The 17537-nt window shown below is 49.1% G+C and overlaps 1 protein-coding gene across 1 annotated transcript; it reads left to right on the top strand.

Moving 5' to 3' along the window:
- The first annotated feature begins 2106 nt into the window (after positions 1–2106).
- On the top strand, positions 2107–17326 carry npepps (aminopeptidase puromycin sensitive). The gene is made up of 23 exons (XM_052083246.1): positions 2107–2490; positions 4716–4800; positions 4899–4976; positions 6234–6355; positions 6468–6575; positions 6662–6862; positions 7710–7806; positions 7892–7925; positions 9435–9549; positions 9621–9785; positions 9886–9990; positions 10075–10135; positions 10686–10795; positions 10886–10949; positions 12627–12766; positions 12833–12967; positions 13040–13259; positions 13534–13676; positions 14113–14169; positions 14246–14353; positions 14458–14613; positions 15120–15167; positions 15263–17326. Exons 1-23 carry the CDS (start codon positions 2206–2208, stop codon positions 15407–15409), a joined length of 2784 nt encoding a protein of 927 aa, XP_051939206.1. The 5' UTR covers positions 2107–2205; the 3' UTR covers positions 15410–17326.
- Positions 17327–17537: the final 211 nt, after the last annotated feature.

Raw genomic sequence — 17537 nt, 5'->3', positions numbered from 1 at the left:
GTGCTGGCGTGAGCTGAAAAAATGTCAAGCCTCTCTGACATACGCGCGCGCACGCGAACGCACGGACACTACAAAAAAAAAGTTCACGCGTCTTGTGACGTCACTGTGATCGTGGCCGCGTGCACGTGTGCCGACAAAGGGTGAGCACACAAAACTGGCGTTACGTCACACATGCATCTCGCACACTCCGCCCTTTGCCCTCTTTTTCAATTAAGGGGGCGCTCACCCGTGGTTTTTTTTTTTTGCATCACAAATGTCACCCCGTTTTAAATATATTGTAATATTTCAGGCTGCGTAACACGGACAATAAGGACAATAAGCAACACGACCGTGGATAACGTGAGTATGAATGATTCAGTGACGCTACAATACAATACAATACAATACAATACAATACAATACAATACAATACAATACAATACAATACAATACAATACATGCTGATTTATATGGCGCTACAACACTGTTTAAACACTTCCGCATAATTCATCCATCCATCCATTTTTTCATCTCCTTATTCTCACAGGAATTGCGGGCGTGCTGGAGCCCATCCCAAATATCTTTGGGCAGTAGGCGGGTTGAACTGGTTGCCAGCCAATCGCAGGGCACACATAGACCAACACATAGACCAACAATCACGGTCACACTCATAATGAGGGACAATTTAGAGTGTTCCATTTGCCTGCCACGTATGTTTTTGAAATGTGGGAGGAAAACCTGGAGAAAGCCCACGCAGGTACGAGGAGATCATGCAAACTCCACAAAGGAAGGCCGGAATCGAACCCTGCACCTCTGTACTGCGAGGCTGACATGCTAACCAGTCAACACTGTGCTGCCCATTCATCAATTTTATTATTATTATTAAATAGATGTATATGTCATATAACTGTATACAGTATAATGAATACTGTACATCTTTATTTTGCACTTTCACAACAGCTGCACCTGTAACAAAGCGCTTAACAGAACATTTAACATAAAATAATAGTACAGAAGGGCGCCCGGATAGTCCAGTGGTTAGCACGTCGGCTTCACAGTGCAGAGGTATCGGGTTTGATTCCAGCTCCGGCCTCCCTGTGTGGCGTTTGCACTTTGCATGTTCTCCCCGGGCCTGCGTGGGTTTTCTCCGGGTGCTCCGATTTCCTCCCACATTCCAAAAACATGCGTGGCAGGCTGATTGAACACTCTAAATTGTCTCTAGGTGTGAGCGGTTCATTCAGGGTGTCCCCTGCCTACTGCCCGATGACAGCTGGGATAGGCTCCAGCACCCCCCGCGACCCTAGTGAGGAACAAGCGGTTCGGAAGATGAATGAATGAATGAATAATAGTACACATAAAAAAATGAGAATAATTCAATCATAGTTGAATGACATTCCCGGTTGACGGAGGGATGCGTATAAAAATAAAAATACATGTGTGACGGGGGTCCCAACTGTGACTTGACACTGTGCGCTGTGACGCATAATTTAATAAACTCAATGTATCACTCCGTTACGAGTGTAAATACAAAGAATGAAGTCACTCGGTATACTGTACTTAAATTGTGTGTGCGCGCGCGTGTGTGTGTGTGTGTGTTGGGGGGCGGGGGGGGGGGGGGGCTGGTGCAAATGGCCCGAGTGAGTCATCGGTCCTCGTTTTGGCAACACGTCCAAAAACTAGAGCCCAAAAAGTGCTTTCAGCTATATCTCAGAAAATTCCAAATTAAATTATTCACAGGTGTTTTCAGCACTCACCTGACACATGTTTAGATTTCATGTGGATCCGGGGGAAAAAAACGAAAGTGATTTTCAAGTGAACTGCACTGTGCTGGATTCAATTTTGTTTGTTTGTCGCCCCCCGCAGAAATGTCAGCGCAACGATTGCGATTCTGTCGAGTTCAGGAATGGCAGACGAGGCGGGCGTGTTGTGAAGGAGGGTGGGCGGGGTGTGTCGCGGAGGGTGTTTGGTTTATTAATGACACAAGTCATGATGGCGTTTGACTAATGCTTTAATAGCATGAATCGCAACTGACGGTAACGATGGCAAGCCGCACCTTGCCTCCTGGGTTATACCATTTTAACTAGACCGGGGGGTAGGGGGGGTAGTCCCCAAACAGAGGGTGGGATGGGAGTATTCCGGCCGACGCTTCCGATTGGGACCTCGGAAATTTCGCCCGTGACGGGAGGAGACTCCTTGCGAGCCGAGAGACAGACAAGCTTCCGGTTGATGTCGCTCCTCCTGAGCCGCACGCTCGCGCAGTCCTCTCTGCTGGTGCAAAGACTCGGCGGCCGACGAGCGCCCGGTGTCCTCTTGCGTGCACCAATAAAAGTCCGACAACTCGTTGCAGATATTCCGACGGTGAGAACGGCCGCTCAGTGTTCAGCAGCCATGGCCAAAAGGAGGCCCTTCGAGCGGTTACCCACGGATGTGTACCCCGTCAACTACGGACTCCGTCTGCAGCCCGACCTCGTCAACTTCACGTTCGGCGGCAAGCTGCAGGCTATGGTGGAGGTACGTGCGACGCAAACCGTGACACAACGCGCCTGCCTGCCTGCCTGCCTGCCTGCCCGTCTGTCTGTCTGTCTGTCACTCACTCACTCACTCTTGAGATTAGTTTTTTTTTACCTTATGTAATATGTCAGTCACTTGTCCATTAGCTCGCGCGTCGTAGCCTAACAAGCACTCGTTAAATGGAAGAAATGTGTCGACTCAGTGTTTTTTCCACTAAGCCATCACTAACATTTTATGTTATTGTTCTAGCAATTGTTGTACAGTTTGTGTCTGGACGCCCAATCGGTCAAGACTTGCACTCTCATGTTAGCTTAGCGGTTAGCTGTTAGCGTGCTAGCTAACAGCGTTTGTCAGTGCGTTTAATTATTGTTATTATTTTTATTTTGCCTCCGTGGTGAAGTCCTTTTCATCACAGTTGCTTGACCGCTAAACACCTCCTTGCGGTAGTGGTGATAATAATTGCTCATAATAATTAGTCGTAGTAGGTCATTGAGTAGTTGCGAGGTGGCTTGTGTTTGGTAAGGCCCGATACACACGTACGTACGTACGTACATAAACACACGCACACACACAAATATTTTTCATATCTTAAGAGATTGTTTATCTGCGACAGACCCCCCCCTCCACACACACAAGATAAAAAAACTCCCCCAAAAAAACTACGTTAACATTTTTTGTTGTATGTGTGTGTGTGTGTGAGGGGGGGGGGTACCCTGGTGTACCCCGATAATTTCACACATAAAAAGATTCAGTCCCATTACCGGTCTGGAATCCAGTCCTCCAAAACAGAAATATTGAATAATCTAACAATACAAAAAGATGAAGAATCACAGAGGTATTGGGACTATATATAAAAAAAAAACGTCCATAACACCACCCCAACTTTGGGGAAGCAAAAATGTCAGTGGGAAAATAATTTTTCTGCTGTTTTATTTTGCAGGCTCCCGAATATGTTGACCCAATGTTTCCCGAGTTTTTCAAAAGCATTGTAGAATGGGGGAAAATATTTCTTGTCGTCCTGTGAACCTACCTAAAGCAAAATACAACATGATGCAGGACACTTTTTTCCCACCCTCTTCCTTGTTCCACACTTACTTGGTTCTTAATTGGTTACACTCCGTGACGCGTCACAATCTGCCAAGTCATGACGTCACACACACAAACCGTGGCAATGTTCGTAGACGCCAATCCACCTTTCCTTGAGTGGTTGACAGTTTTTGTTTCCTCATCGAAACAATGACAAGCTCCCGTAGCATACCAAAATGCCGTGCGCAGCGAGGTAACCATTATTGGTGGCCCGTAACGGGTATAGAAAGTGGACGGTCGCCATGTAAACAAAACTGCGCAGAAGTTGCACCCAGAATTCACGCAGAGGCTCTCAAGGAGGAGGAATAAAATGGGTGGAGGTGTACGTTGACTGTAGCTGTTCACGTAGCCTGGCAGGAACCAGAGACGCCGATCGGCTGGGACTGGTGGCGCCGCCATGTCACCAACTGTCAACATCAACAACGGCGCCCGCTGTGAGCGCAGCGATGCTTGGAATCCCGCCCGTTCACTGTGTGCGTGTGTCCGTCCAGCGCGTCCGCTGCATGCGCCATGTGCTAAATGCACACACTGACTCACAAGTGCATGATGATTAATATGCGGTGTAGTGTATGAAGTGCTGCCTACACCAGGGAAAATGGAATACATTGTGACTTTTCATTTTTTTAAAGATGAGCTTCTCCCTTGGTTGTCATGGTAACCAAAAGCAGCATATGGGTCATAATGGAGACGATGCCAGATTCATTTCGGAGAGACAACAATTGTGTGCCAAGCGTCGGGTGATTCTCGCGCTTCGGGGTGCACGCTGCAGTTGTGTTCTCAGCCCAGTAGCGATCGATACTCGCCCGTCACGAAAGCCACTCCCGTCTTTCGGGCTCGAACGTGCAGCAGAGAATGTCCTCGGAGTGAACAAGATTTTATTTGTCCTGATGATTGATTGGCAAATGCTGACACGGCAACCCATCACAGATTTTTCGTAAGCTGCAAAATACCGGCTGATTGGATCGGTCGAAGTTGTGAACGTGGCTGTCCCATTTCCCGCTTGAAGGGTGGGCTGGTCGTCCACGTGCGACTGTTTGAATGCGCGACATTCAAAGAAATCCCTTTTTGAGTCAAACGGCGACTCTTTAAAGAGTCGTACGACTGCAAACTTTGAATCTTATGGTGTCTCGCACGTGCAGGTGACGCAAGCCACCAATCAGATTGTGATGAACTGCGCCGACATCGACATCATCACAGCCTCCTTCGCGCCTCAGGGAGGAGACGGTGAGTCTGATTTGTACAGCCCCCCCCACTCCCTGTCCTCCCAGCATCCCGGTTGATCACATGACACCATCGCTCTTGTTTGAATGCATTGTTCTCAGAAATTGACGCCACTGGATTCAACTATCAAAACGAGGACGAGAAGGTGACCTTGTCCTTTCCTTGCGCTCTGAAGAAAGGTGAGAAGGACAAGAGCGCCAAAAGGATGCTCGTTTGACAAAAGTCGGTAATTCCCGATGGCTGGGGGCTCTGCAGCATTTAAGCTTGCGTCCGAATAGGGAAGTTAAGATTGTTAGTGGAAATCAATTTCTCCAATCCTGACTAAAACAAGCCAGGACAGTGGCAAAAAATGCTTTGTTGGTATTTTGAGGTGTTTTGGAGGTGTTTTTTTATTTGAATTTTTATGGGTTAATTATTCATTCATTCATTCATCTTCCGAGCCGCTTGATCCTCACTAGGGTCGCGGGGGGTGCTGGAGCCTATCCCAGCAGTCTTCGGGCAGTAGGCGGGGGGACACCCTGAATCGGTTGCCAGCCAATCGCAGGGCACACAGAAACGAACAACCAATCGCACTCACACTCACACCTAGGGACAATTTAGAGTGTTCAATCAGCCTGCCACGCATGTTTTTGGAATGTGGGAGGAAACCGGAGCACCCGGAGAAAACCCACGCAGGCCCGGGGAGAACATGCAAACTCCACACAGGGAGGCCGGAGCTGGAATCGAACCCGGTACCTCTGCACTGTGAAGCCGACGTGCTAACCACTGGACTACCGGGCCGCCCCGGGTTAATTATTATATTATATATTTTTTTTGTTAATCAGTTGCGTCTGGATGAATAATAACCAATATCGTTTGTTTGATATGGCAGTAAATTTGTGATGATCTCAGTAAAGATCGTGCTTTGACAAGGAGACAACCCCCCCCAAAAAAAAAAATCTCAAGAGGAAGCTCTTACTTTCACGATTTCGTAAAAGAGGAAAAAAAAGACGCATCACATTCGTGGGAGTTGCAAGTTGGTATCGAGAAGACGTTAAAGCAAATCCCAGGAACTAAAAGCAAAACTTGTTTTGAATAATGTCATAGTTCATTTTTCAGAAGGCATAGTGGAGGAGGGGGGGGGGGTTATATTCAAAAGCCCAAATTTGAAGGCCCAACCTTCGTGACCAAATGTACAGAGTAAAAATATCATCTTGAATTTGGCTTTTTGAAGCTTTTTGTTCTTCAAAAAAATGCGCAAATAAGATATCCTTTATTTGTCCTGCAATGGGGAAATTACAATCAGAATTCAGAAAGGAAAAAAAAAAACACGCCCGAACTATCCTCTTCTGAGGATAATTTAAGTCCAGGATAAAAAAAAAGACCCTAGCAGAGACAGGAAGCGGCGTTTGAATACCCTTCGACCTGTCACTCATGTCACTTTTCACTACCGGAAGGTTCCGGTGTGCTGAAGATCAAGTTTGCGGGCGAGCTGAATGACAAAATGAAAGGTTTCTACAGAAGTAAATACACCAACACCGCAGGAGAGACCTGCTACGCTGCCGTCACACAATTCGAGGTGAGCTGGCGATGCGGGGACGCTGACACCAGCACAGCAACCGATTGCAGCCATTGACTTTCTGACGTTGAACTCATCTGCGCTCCCTTTCTGTTTGTCTGCCTCCGCGCAGGCCACGGACGCCCGCCGAGCGTTCCCCTGCTGGGACGAGCCGGCCATCAAAGCCACCTTTGACATCACGCTGATCGTCCCCAAGGACTGCGTCGCTTTGTCAAACATGGTACGCCGTCACTCGCTCACGCCCCCGCGGCGCTCGTCGTGCCGTCGCGCATCGCCGCACCCACGCTGCCTCCGCTCGGCCTCCAGAGCGTCGTCGAGCGCCAGCCGTACCCAAGCGAGGAAGGCCTGGTGGAGATCACGTTTGGCACCACGCCCATCATGTCCACCTACCTGGTGGCCTTTGTCATCGGCGAGTTCGACTTTGTGGAGAGTCAGTCGTCGGACGGCGTGCTGGTGCGCGTCTACACGCCGGTGGGGAAGGCTGAGCAGGGTCGCTTTGCGCTGGAGGTGAGCCCGCCCCGATCTCGCAGTTCCGCTTCTACTGTTGGGGGGGGGGGGGGGGGGGTTGCTTTATTTTTCCTGATACCAAACAAGCTTTGAAAGCGTTTTTTCACCTTCAACAAAAGTTCAGTGAACTCATTCGGTAGCAGCCAATTCTGAAAAGACTAAAAACGTCTTTGGGAGTGAATGGGTTGTTAACCTTCTTGCGTCTTCATTCATTCATTCATCTTGTGAGCCGCTTGATCCTCACTAGGGTCGCGGGGGGTGCTGGAGCCTATCCCAGCCGTCTCCGGGCAGTAGGCGGGGGACACCCTGAATCGGTTGCCAACCAATCGCAGGGCACACATAGACGAACAACCATTCGCACTCACACTCACACCTAGGGACAATTCAGAGTGTTCAATCAGCCTGCCATGCATATTTTTGGAATGTGGGAGGAAACCGGAGCACCCGGGGAAAACCCACGCAGGCCCGGTGAGAACATGCAAACTCCACACAGGGAGGCCGGAGCTGGAACCGAACCCGGTACCTCTGCACTGTGAAGCCGACGTGCTAACCACTGGACTACCGGGCCGCCCCTTCTTGCGTCTTACGCAAATAATTTAAAATGAGTTCAGCTCATATTGTCATTTTTTTGTTTTCTGGAATGAAAGGTGTCTTTCGCTTATTCTTAAAAGAACCCCCCCCCCCCCAAAATGCTTGGTCAACATAGCAACGAGGTGGCTCATTCGGGGGATGTACTTTGGTCCCGAGCAGTAAACTTTGATTCAATCAATCAAGTCGATGACTGGCGCCCGCCGCGCCGAAACGACTTTTGCGAGCCCCTGATTTGAATGTTCCCGCGTGTGTGCAGGTGGCAACAAAGACGTTACCTTTCTACAAAGACTACTTCAGTGTTCCGTATCCGTTGCCGAAGATTGATCTCATCGCCATAGCCGACTTTGCTGCTGGTGAGTACATTGCGCAAGCACGCACGCATGCAAGACTTGGTGAGAAATGACATTTCACCCCCTCCCCCTCCCTCCCTGCCTTCAGGTGCCATGGAAAACTGGGGCCTTGTTACTTACAGGTATGTCACCTTTGCTGCTGGCGCATCGCATCGTTTGGATCCAAAAAAATGTCATCCCAGTCCTACAGAAACACATTTGATGTGATCTTGGTCGAGGGACATGCCGTTTCATTGCTGGCAAATATCGGAACGAAATTTGAAACGCTGCATCGTGTACGGCCGAGTGGACTTTTTAAGGGGAACTCCAAAACTGCGAATCTGCTCTCTGCCAATTCGCATTGAGATCTGAATCAGAATTGCGGGAGGACTCGCAGTGATAATTTTCCAGTTTGAGCCCAGCGAGTCCCAGGGACAGAAAATGATGAGTCCCACGATGCATTTCGAGAGTCCCAAATTTCGAATTTGAAATGGTCTACTTCTTCAATTGCATATGATTATCATACAAACAACAACAATATACATTGATAAGAGGTTCATTTCTTATCAACAAATGCTGCAAAAATGTCAAGAATTCAGGCATACAAGATTATTATCGCAAAAAACTATCTTTAACTTTAGCTGCTTCCTCCATGATATCTCTGCAATAAACTTTCGCAGCACTCGTTTTAACGTGACACGACTTGGCAATCGTCTGCTTTCGCCAATCTCGTCTCGCGAGATCAAAACAACAATGGCGGCGATTGTCAAACTGCGATCGTTACTGGGGAAAAAAGATTTACCGCAGAGTTTTTTTTAAATTTTGGACCGAGAAATTTCCTTGCGTCCCAAAAACGCACATCATTTTGAACTTTAGGTCTGGCGGGAAAATTCTTGGCTTTCCCTTTAAATCCGAGTTGCTGAAAGGGTCGCGCCATGACCTTCATCTTGTCGACTCATGGTTAAATTAGGTTGAAGGCTTCTCTCTCCTTTTTTTTTTTTTTAGGGGTGGGGGGGCGTAGAGGAAAACCTTTTTCCCTGGCTGACGCTTTCAGCTGTTGCTTCAGCCTTCATCTGACCCTTTTTATACACAGCGGCAAACGTGTCACCCGGAGAAGTTCGAGATCAAACTTTGGAGCCCACATAAGGGGTCCAAAGTTTCACTGAGCCCCAGAAACGTGTCGAATGTCAAATTGTGCACCGACGGGAGCATATTTGCCACAGATGCCATTTAGTTTTTTTTTTTTCATGAAATATATTGACCTCATTGGCAAATGTTTGCATGGGATCAATCGATTGCCCCGCATTGCAAAAGTAATTTTCATCGGACTGCACCATGCGCAGGCTGGACACTCAAGAAAAATGACATTTGTGTATATTCTCCGTACCATCCCCGATACGGCGACCGGTCCGGCCTTTCTCTTCATCGACATGTTCGACTCAAATTGAATCGTTCTCCACTTTTGAATGATCCAAACGGTCTGTCTCATTTGCTCGATCGGCACGCAATTTAGAAAGGAAGACTCCCAAAGCATTCGGGAGTGAGATCCAGTTTGCGCGAACGTGGCTCAAACCGCGCCTTCCTTCCAGAAGGAAAAAAAATCTGAACGGGCGGATCAGAGCCGAGAGAGCTCAAGCGATGTGTTTGTCCAGGGAGACGGCGCTGCTCATCGACCCCAAGAACTCCTGCGCGTCTTCCCGGCAGTGGGTGGCGCTGGTGGTCGGTCACGAACTGGCCCACCAGTGGTTTGGAAACTTGGTCACCATGGTAACCGAGCCCTCTCCGCGCAGATGAAGAAAATGCCGGAAATGGCCACTCAACTTTGACTTTGCCTCTAGGAGTGGTGGACCCACCTGTGGCTCAATGAGGGCTTTGCGTCATGGATCGAGTACCTGTGCGTGGACCACTGCTTCCCGGAGTACGACATCTGGACGCAGTTTGTGTCGGCCGACTACACGCGGGCTCTGGACCTGGACGCGCTGGACAGCAGCCATCCCATCGAGGTGGGGCGGCGCTCTGGCCGCCGGGCGCCGCGCTGTCGCCCGGCTGCGGTGACAGCCCGCTTCTCCTCTTCTGCCTCCCCCCCCCAAACCCCTCCCCCAGGTCAACGTGGGCCATCCGTCCGAAGTGGACGAAATCTTTGACGCCATCTCTTACAGCAAAGGCGCCTCGGTCATCCGAATGTTGCACAACTACATTGGAGACGAGGTAGTCGAAAAAAAACGATAGCGCCTCGCGTGCTTCTCTTGCTCGCTCACTTCAAGAAACGACAACAACTTTTCCTTTCTTTAGGACTTTAGGAAAGGAATGAACGCCTATTTGTTGAAGTTCCAGCACAAAAATGCCTCGACAGGTATGACGGATGACCAGCTTTTCAGATTTGCAGCATGTTTTCGGGCTGGTTTTTTTTCTCTCAATCTTAGAAAATAGTTGTCGAAAATGTTGACGAATATTTCCAAGTAGTGCAGACAGCTTTCATCCTCAGCCGTAATGTTTAATTGAAAATGTCAAAGAATATATACCTGTATATATTTTTTCCCTGAAATGAAAATGGCTCCCACTTGGCCCCCTTCATCATAATTTTAATTGGAATTAAAAATGAATCATTTTAGTTGGAATTTTTAAAAAAAGTCTGCCGAGCAGCATGTCAGTCACGTGAGATGCCAGCAGAGGGCATCGCATTGCAAAAGAACCTCAACTCAACAAAGCGCGCTTCTTAAAACCGTTCAGGCGTCAAATGTTGAGAAAATGCTTCATCTTGTCGTGTGTCGTCGCGGGTGTGCCGTTGCGAGGCGGCGTCGTGTGTGTGAGCCAGTCGCTTTTCTCAATAAGAGGCGCAGCATGCGCACGTCAGTGAAACAATGCCAGTTGTGTTTTTTTTGTGTTTTTTTTTTGCTCTCCAGAGGACCTGTGGGAATGTTTGGAGCAAGCTAGCGGCAAACCCATCGCCACAGTGATGAACTCGTGGACCAAACAGATGGGCTTCCCCATTATCGCAGTCAAACAGGAGCAGGTTGGTCTGTCTTTGCCACCCCGCAAACCCCCAGACAAAACAAAACCCAGAGGGGACTTGCTTGTGACTCCTCGTTTGTTTCCTTCCAAGCACGGTGACGACCGCGTCCTCAATATCTCTCAGAAGAAGTTCTGCGCAAGCGGACCGCAGAATGGCAAGTGTTGTTGTTTTTTTTTTCCCGCCAACACGCAAATGTGTCATTCTTCTTCCCGTCAATCTTTTTCAATTGGATTGCTTTCCGATTTTGCAAAGCTTGTCATGTTCATTTTCAAGTTCAGGACGAGAACTTGGGTAGACCGACGACACTCTCGGATTTGCGTTCTTCTCGGCCTCAATGTTCATCGCAATCCGACACATCCGCATGAAAAATTAGTGGCCCGTTTTCCCATTCGGTGAACTTTTGGGCCATTTTTCCACCGAATAGCAGCGAGGAGGAGATGAAGACGGAAAAATCCTCGGACTGACTCAAAGTTCGTCCTTTGATGGTCATTCCAAGTCATCCTGCAGAAGACACATCTGGCCATTGAACGAGTATAAGTGGGGGAAGAATTCTAGAACGGGGCAGATTATATATATATATATATATATATATATATATATATATATATATATATATATAGCATGGGCGGCCCGGTAGTCCAGTGGTTAGCACGTCGGCTTCACAGTGCAGAGGTACCGGGTTCGATTCCAGCTCAGGCCTACCTGTGTGGAGTTTGCATGTTCTCCCCGGGCCTGCGTGGGTTTTCTCCGGGTACTCCGGTTTCCTCCCACATTCCAAAAACATGCGTGGCAAGGCTGATTGAACACTCTAAATTGTCCCTCGGTGTGAGTGTGAGCGCGGATGGTTGCTGTGTGTGCCCTGCGATTGGCTGGCAACCGATTCAGGGTGTCCCCCCGCCCACACCCCGAAAAGATCTGGGATAGGCTCCAGCAGCCCCCGCAACCCTAGTGAGGATCAAGCGGCTTGGAAGATGAGTGAATGTATATATCATTTGTTTTTTTTCGATAGCACTGTAACAAGAGATATGAACTCCCAAACCAAAACATCAAGATAAGATAAGAAAACCTTTATTTGTCTCTCAACGGCGAAATTCCCAATTTACAGCAGCAAAAATTATGAAAGAACAAAAAGTATCTACCATATTTTCCGCACAAGAAGGCGCACCGGATTATTAGACGCATCTTCAATGAATGGCCTATTTACAAATTATTTTTTCAGATATTGGACGCACTGTTATGACAAGACGCAGTGTACATTGCATCCAGTTGATGGAGCTACGCTCCTTCTGTTCTACTCGAGAGGCGTTCACATCCGCTTCCGAAAAAACGTAAATTAACGATTACTTCAATGAAACTACGAAAATTAAAACGAATGCATCAAAACAGAAAATCAAGTGAGGAAATCACAAAATAAATTTGATAACCCCACCCCCCACATCCCCTTGAGCTTAGCTCCAACAGAACGATCAGATGTCAGTATGGACTGTCTCAGAAGTGTTGGTTATTTATTCCTTTGTTGTGTATTCACAAACGAGGAAATCACAAAAAATAATGCTGTAGCACGGCTACAGCAATGCCCCCCAAAAATTGAATGCGCTTGTTCTGCTTCCATTTCATACTCTTTTTTTTTCGCATTTGTTTGTATGGAAAGCAAAGGGTAGTATAGATACACACACTTGAAAGTTTTTTTTTCTTTTTTAAACTCCTTCACTCCCAAAGACGTTTTGAAACGTCTTTTCAGACTTGGTCCAGAATTGGCTGTTACTGAATGAGTTTTAAACCCCCCTACCATGATTCTGAGCAGTGTTTTGCGTGGCCTTGGTTTTCCCAGGTGAGAATAGTTCCTACTGGATGGTACCCATCAGCATCTGTACCAGCAAGGACCCCACCTGCAGCAAACTCCAGGTTCTACTGGACAAACCCCAGACCAGCGTCACCCTGCCAGGCGTCAGCCCCGAGCAGTGGGTCAAGGTAAGCGCCTTGGCCCGGCCGACCTTGGCCCGGCCGGCTCTGACCCCACGCCGCCCGCTTCCCCAGATCAATCCCGGCACGGTGGGTTTCTACCGCATCCAGTACAGCTCGGCCATGCTGCAGAGCCTGCTGCCCGCCATCAGAGACCTCAGCCTGCTGCCGGTGGACCGCCTCAGCCTTCAGAACGACCTCTTCTCCCTGGTGAGAGCGACTCGCGCGGCTCCCGGGCGCCGGGCCCCTCCTCGCCTTCTTAACGAACGTGTCGTGGCAAAGGCCCGCGCGGGCGTGATCAGCACGGTGGAGGTGCTGCGTCTGATGGAGGCCTTCGTCAACGAGCCCAACTACACGGTGTGGAGCGACCTCAGCTGCAACCTGGGAGTCCTGTCTTCGCTGCTGTCCCACACCGACTTCCACGAGGAAATCCAGGAGTTCATCCGAGACCTTTTCACGCCCATCGGCCTCCGCCTGGGCTGGGACTGCAAGGCCGGAGAAGGTAAGGCCACGCGGGCGGCTCGGCGCCGGTTTTTCCCCATGCCGAGTCCCCCCCCCCCCCCGGCCTCGGTTTGATCTCTCCAGTACCCGCGAAGCCAAGCTGCCCAGGTTAGCTCCACAAATTGAGCTCAACTTCAGCTGCCCAGATCTTGGCTCATTTGAATGTCTTGCGTCCGCGTGTATTTAGGCACCTCCCCCTTTTTTTGTTTTCTACTCGATGCACTTCCTTCAAAAGACGTTCGTCGAGGCCAAGCGCGTTGTGTTGTCCCTCGCAGGCCACCTGGACGCCCTGCTGAGGGGCCTGGTTCTCGGCAAGTTGGGCAAGGCGGGACACAAACCCACCTTGGAGGAGGCCCGGAGGAGATTCAAGGAGCACGTGGACGGCAAACACGTTCTGCCGGCGGACCTCAGGAGCCCGGTAAAGCGCTGCCGCGGTATACCCGCGCCTGCCTCGAACGCGCGCGCGCGGCCTCGTCGGGAGCCCTTTGGAGACTCGCCGAAAAGCCCGCCGCCCGTGCGGCGTGAAAAATTGCGAGAGAGAGAGACACCGTATCAATCAAAGTGGTCGAGCTTTGTGCTAACATGCAAGCTCGTGGTGGACCGAAATTAGCCTCCATGTTCACGGTTCTTGCGATGCGCGAGAGAACTGGACTTGAACATTGTCCACTCGAGCTCCAAAATGTCGAACCGCATTTCTCTGATACGAGTGCGCTAGCGCAATGCGACTCGTCGGAGACGGGCCGAGAGAAACGAGCGCCGCCGCCGGCGAGTGCCGCGAGGGCGCCGCGGTAAGCCCGCGTTCATTCGGACCGGCCCGCCGACAGATGTGAAGTGCGCCGTTGTTTTCGTTTCAGGTGTATTTAACGGTGCTGAAGCACGGCGACGGCAGCACGTTAGACACCATGCTCAGGGTAAGGCGGGCTCCGCCCTGGATTTATTTGGCCGCTCTCGCCACCGTTTTGATTTGGTTCCGCCTTCCCGCGGCAGCTCCACAAGCAGGCGGACATGCAGGAAGAAAAGAATCGCATCGAGCGAGTGCTCGGCGCCATCTCGGCGCCGGAGCTCATCCAGAGGGTGCTCGCCTTTGCCCTCTCGGTAAGCCCTTGTGTGTGTGGTTGTGTCAGTTTGCGGTATTTTTCTTTTTTCCCCGCGCGCTCGCCCGCTAACGTGCGTCCCGCGCGCTTTGGTTTTGCCTTCAGGAAGAGGTGCGTCCTCAGGACACGGTGTCGGTGATAGGCGGCGTGGCCGGCAGCAGCAAACAAGGCCGCAAAGCCGCCTGGAAGTTTGTGAAGGACAACTGGGAGGAGCTTCACAACCACTACCAGGGCGGCTTCCTTTTGTCGCGCCTCATCAAGGTCCTTATTGCAACCGGGCGCCTATCGGCGGCGAAATGTTGAATTTTGGCACTTGGCACCGCTCTGTCATCGAGGTCGCGAGAACTAAGCTCAGCGGGGGGGATGAAGCCTTTTGCGTTCCCCGCTCCCCCTCTTTGGAATGAACCCACCCGGCCACCCATTTTTCAAACTCGTCCTCTTTTATTCTTTGACCTTTGACTCTGGATGAGACTCGATTTTGAGTTGAACGCATTTTGTGCTTCCTACTGTCCTTATTAACTCTTTCATTCCATTCCATTCAATACGTAAAATTAGGCCCCGCCTACCGATGACGTACTTGTACGTCTAAGTCTTTTTTTTTTTTTTTGCGCCCGAGAGAGGAGGGGTCTCTGATGCAATCTCTGAATGAGAATCAGAAAGCGATCAGTAGGTGGCAGTGGTGCCTCATGCGCTTGAAACGCATGCTTTTACAAAAAGTTCGGCGTTGACTTTTGGCACTCACGGTTGTCTTCCTGTCGTCCCTCCAGCTGACAGTGGACGGCTTCGCCATCGACAAAATGGCCACAGAAGTCAAGGTTGGGAGCGCCTCCTGTCCCCCCAACCCCTCACCCCACCACCTGGGTCCGCCCTGCGGTGCCAGCCTAACGTCCGTCGTCTCTCTCCCCCGCAGAGTTTCTTCGAGAGTCACCCGACGCCGGCGGTGGAGCGCACAGTGCTGCAGTGCTGCGAGAACATCCTGCTCAACGCCGCCTGGCTCAAGCGTGACGCCGACGACATCCACCAGTATCTGATGCAGCGCAAGGCGCCCCCCATTTGAGCGTGTCTCCCCCCCCCCCCCCCCCCCCCGTCCCCATCCCGCCCATTTCCATTTCCCCCCGCTACTTTCTTCCAGACCCCAACCCCGCCCGCTCTATCTTCCTCGGGCGGTAGAAAACGGAACGCGGGCGTACATTTTCTCTCCAGACGCTGAACACCGCCAAGCCAAGAATCTCAGAGACTACAAACGACTGCGATGTCATTTGCACCTGGACTGACAGGGATGCTTGTTTTTAGCCACCCCACCCCCACCACCACCCCACCATCTTCCAAAGCCACCAAGACTTGTCGTCAACACCCTTGCCCGCCTCCAGACAACTGTGAAGCCCTTTTTATCGTGCATGACTCACTCGGCGTTATTGGCAAAGTGTGTTGAAAAGGCACCAGGAGGTCGGCTTGCGCTCTCCGGCGATAACGCACCCGAGTTTTTACGTCATCAAATTAGTGCAGTCAATCAATAATAGTCAGGCTAATAATATGAATTCATAACAAACCAATCACGTGTCAGAATCTTGATTTGGTCTTGAATAGAACATTTTTTTTGGAGGGGTGGGGGGCTTTTTCCTTTTCAATTTCGTGCCACACAAAATGCAGTCGTATGATGGGGGGGAAAATCCACATTTTTCATAAATACATGACATAATACTCAGCATAGTTAGACCCAAATACGGAAATAGATTTGAAAAAGGAAAACAGTACTTCATGAAATGAAACCTGAAAAGTCTTACAAAAAATATTCAATGCAAAAAAAATCACCCAAATAAAAGTATGAATGGATGAAAATGTAAACGTTAGGTTCTTGATTTGGTGTTTGAGGGGAAAACAAGGGAAAAATGAGGGGGGTGGAAAAGCCAAATGAATGGGTCAAAAGAATAATGACAGATAATAATTGAAAATACTCAAACGTGCATTTCCTGCGATTGGCTGGCAACCAATTCAGATCCTAATGAGGATAAAGCGGTTTGGAGAATGAATGAACAAATGAAATTTTTAAATGAGTTTTTAAAATAATTCACCAAAATACTAAAAAATAATAATGACAAAAAATCTCAACCAAAGAGACAAATGTGAAACGACACAATTTTGACCAATTTGAAAGAAATGCCCGTGCGAGAACATACAAGCAAATTCAGTCTCAGGAGAAAAAAAATATTGGCCCGAAAAAAATGCTACCAAAAAAATACAAATCGAAGATGAAAAGAAAAAAGAATATTTGGAGACATGACAAAATGCTTGTCTTGGTCGGGGAATAAAACGTTTAAATATGTTTCTGTTCTAATACGTGAAATATGAATTCATATATAGGAATAACCCTTTATTTTCTCCTAATTCCCAACACTTCTGGAGGATTGGAGGTTTTCCTTTCTCCTCTTTTTCTGCCTTCTCAATTTTTCTTGCTACCTTTCTATGTGTCTTTAATCTATGGACAGGTCAGCCACCATTGAGAGGGAACACCCGCATCCTCCGTTTTGACACCTTTTGTTTGGATTGAGCGCCGCCATTGGCCGGAAGCGGGACATCAGCGGAGTTAGCGCTGGCCCACCAAGTATGTGACAGGAACTTTCGCCCCCCCCCCCTTTTTTTCACTTCATGATGACGTCCTGATTCTGCTATGACTCTTGGAGTAAGAGGTGAAGATACTCCGGTGACTTTTTTTTTGTTGTTGCTTTTTTTTTCCCCTCCGGAAGCCTTAAATTGGTCGACTGCTTTGCGGTAAACGGGATGAATGAAATGAAGGAAAAAGAAACGTGATGATTCAGACTTGTGATGGAAATACTGGAATATCAAATTGACTGATGTGGTTTTGGAGACGTGAAGTCATCCAGACCCCCGGACATCATTAATATTTATTAGTTTTTTGGGAGGTTATTTTTTTGTTTCAAATATGATCGGCGTTCAATAAAGTGAAAGGATGATACCAGGTGGCTTCATTTGTGCACGTGTGTGCGTGTAACCCGATTAGAAAAGCCACGTGCACGCAACTCAAGTGCTGTAAAATTCACATTGACTGCTCTTTGGGTCGTTTATTTCGGTGGCGAGGAGTAGGGATGCGAAATCCGACGAATTTTTGACAGGTGAAAAGGAAAACATTCCATACCGGGCACTTAGGGCGACTGCTCAATTCAACT

This window comes from Hippocampus zosterae, chromosome 13, assembly GCF_025434085.1.
Source record: "Hippocampus zosterae strain Florida chromosome 13, ASM2543408v3, whole genome shotgun sequence".
Lineage (NCBI taxonomy): Eukaryota > Metazoa > Chordata > Actinopteri > Syngnathiformes > Syngnathidae > Hippocampus > Hippocampus zosterae.
This window is presented reverse-complemented; position numbering and strand designations above follow the sequence as displayed.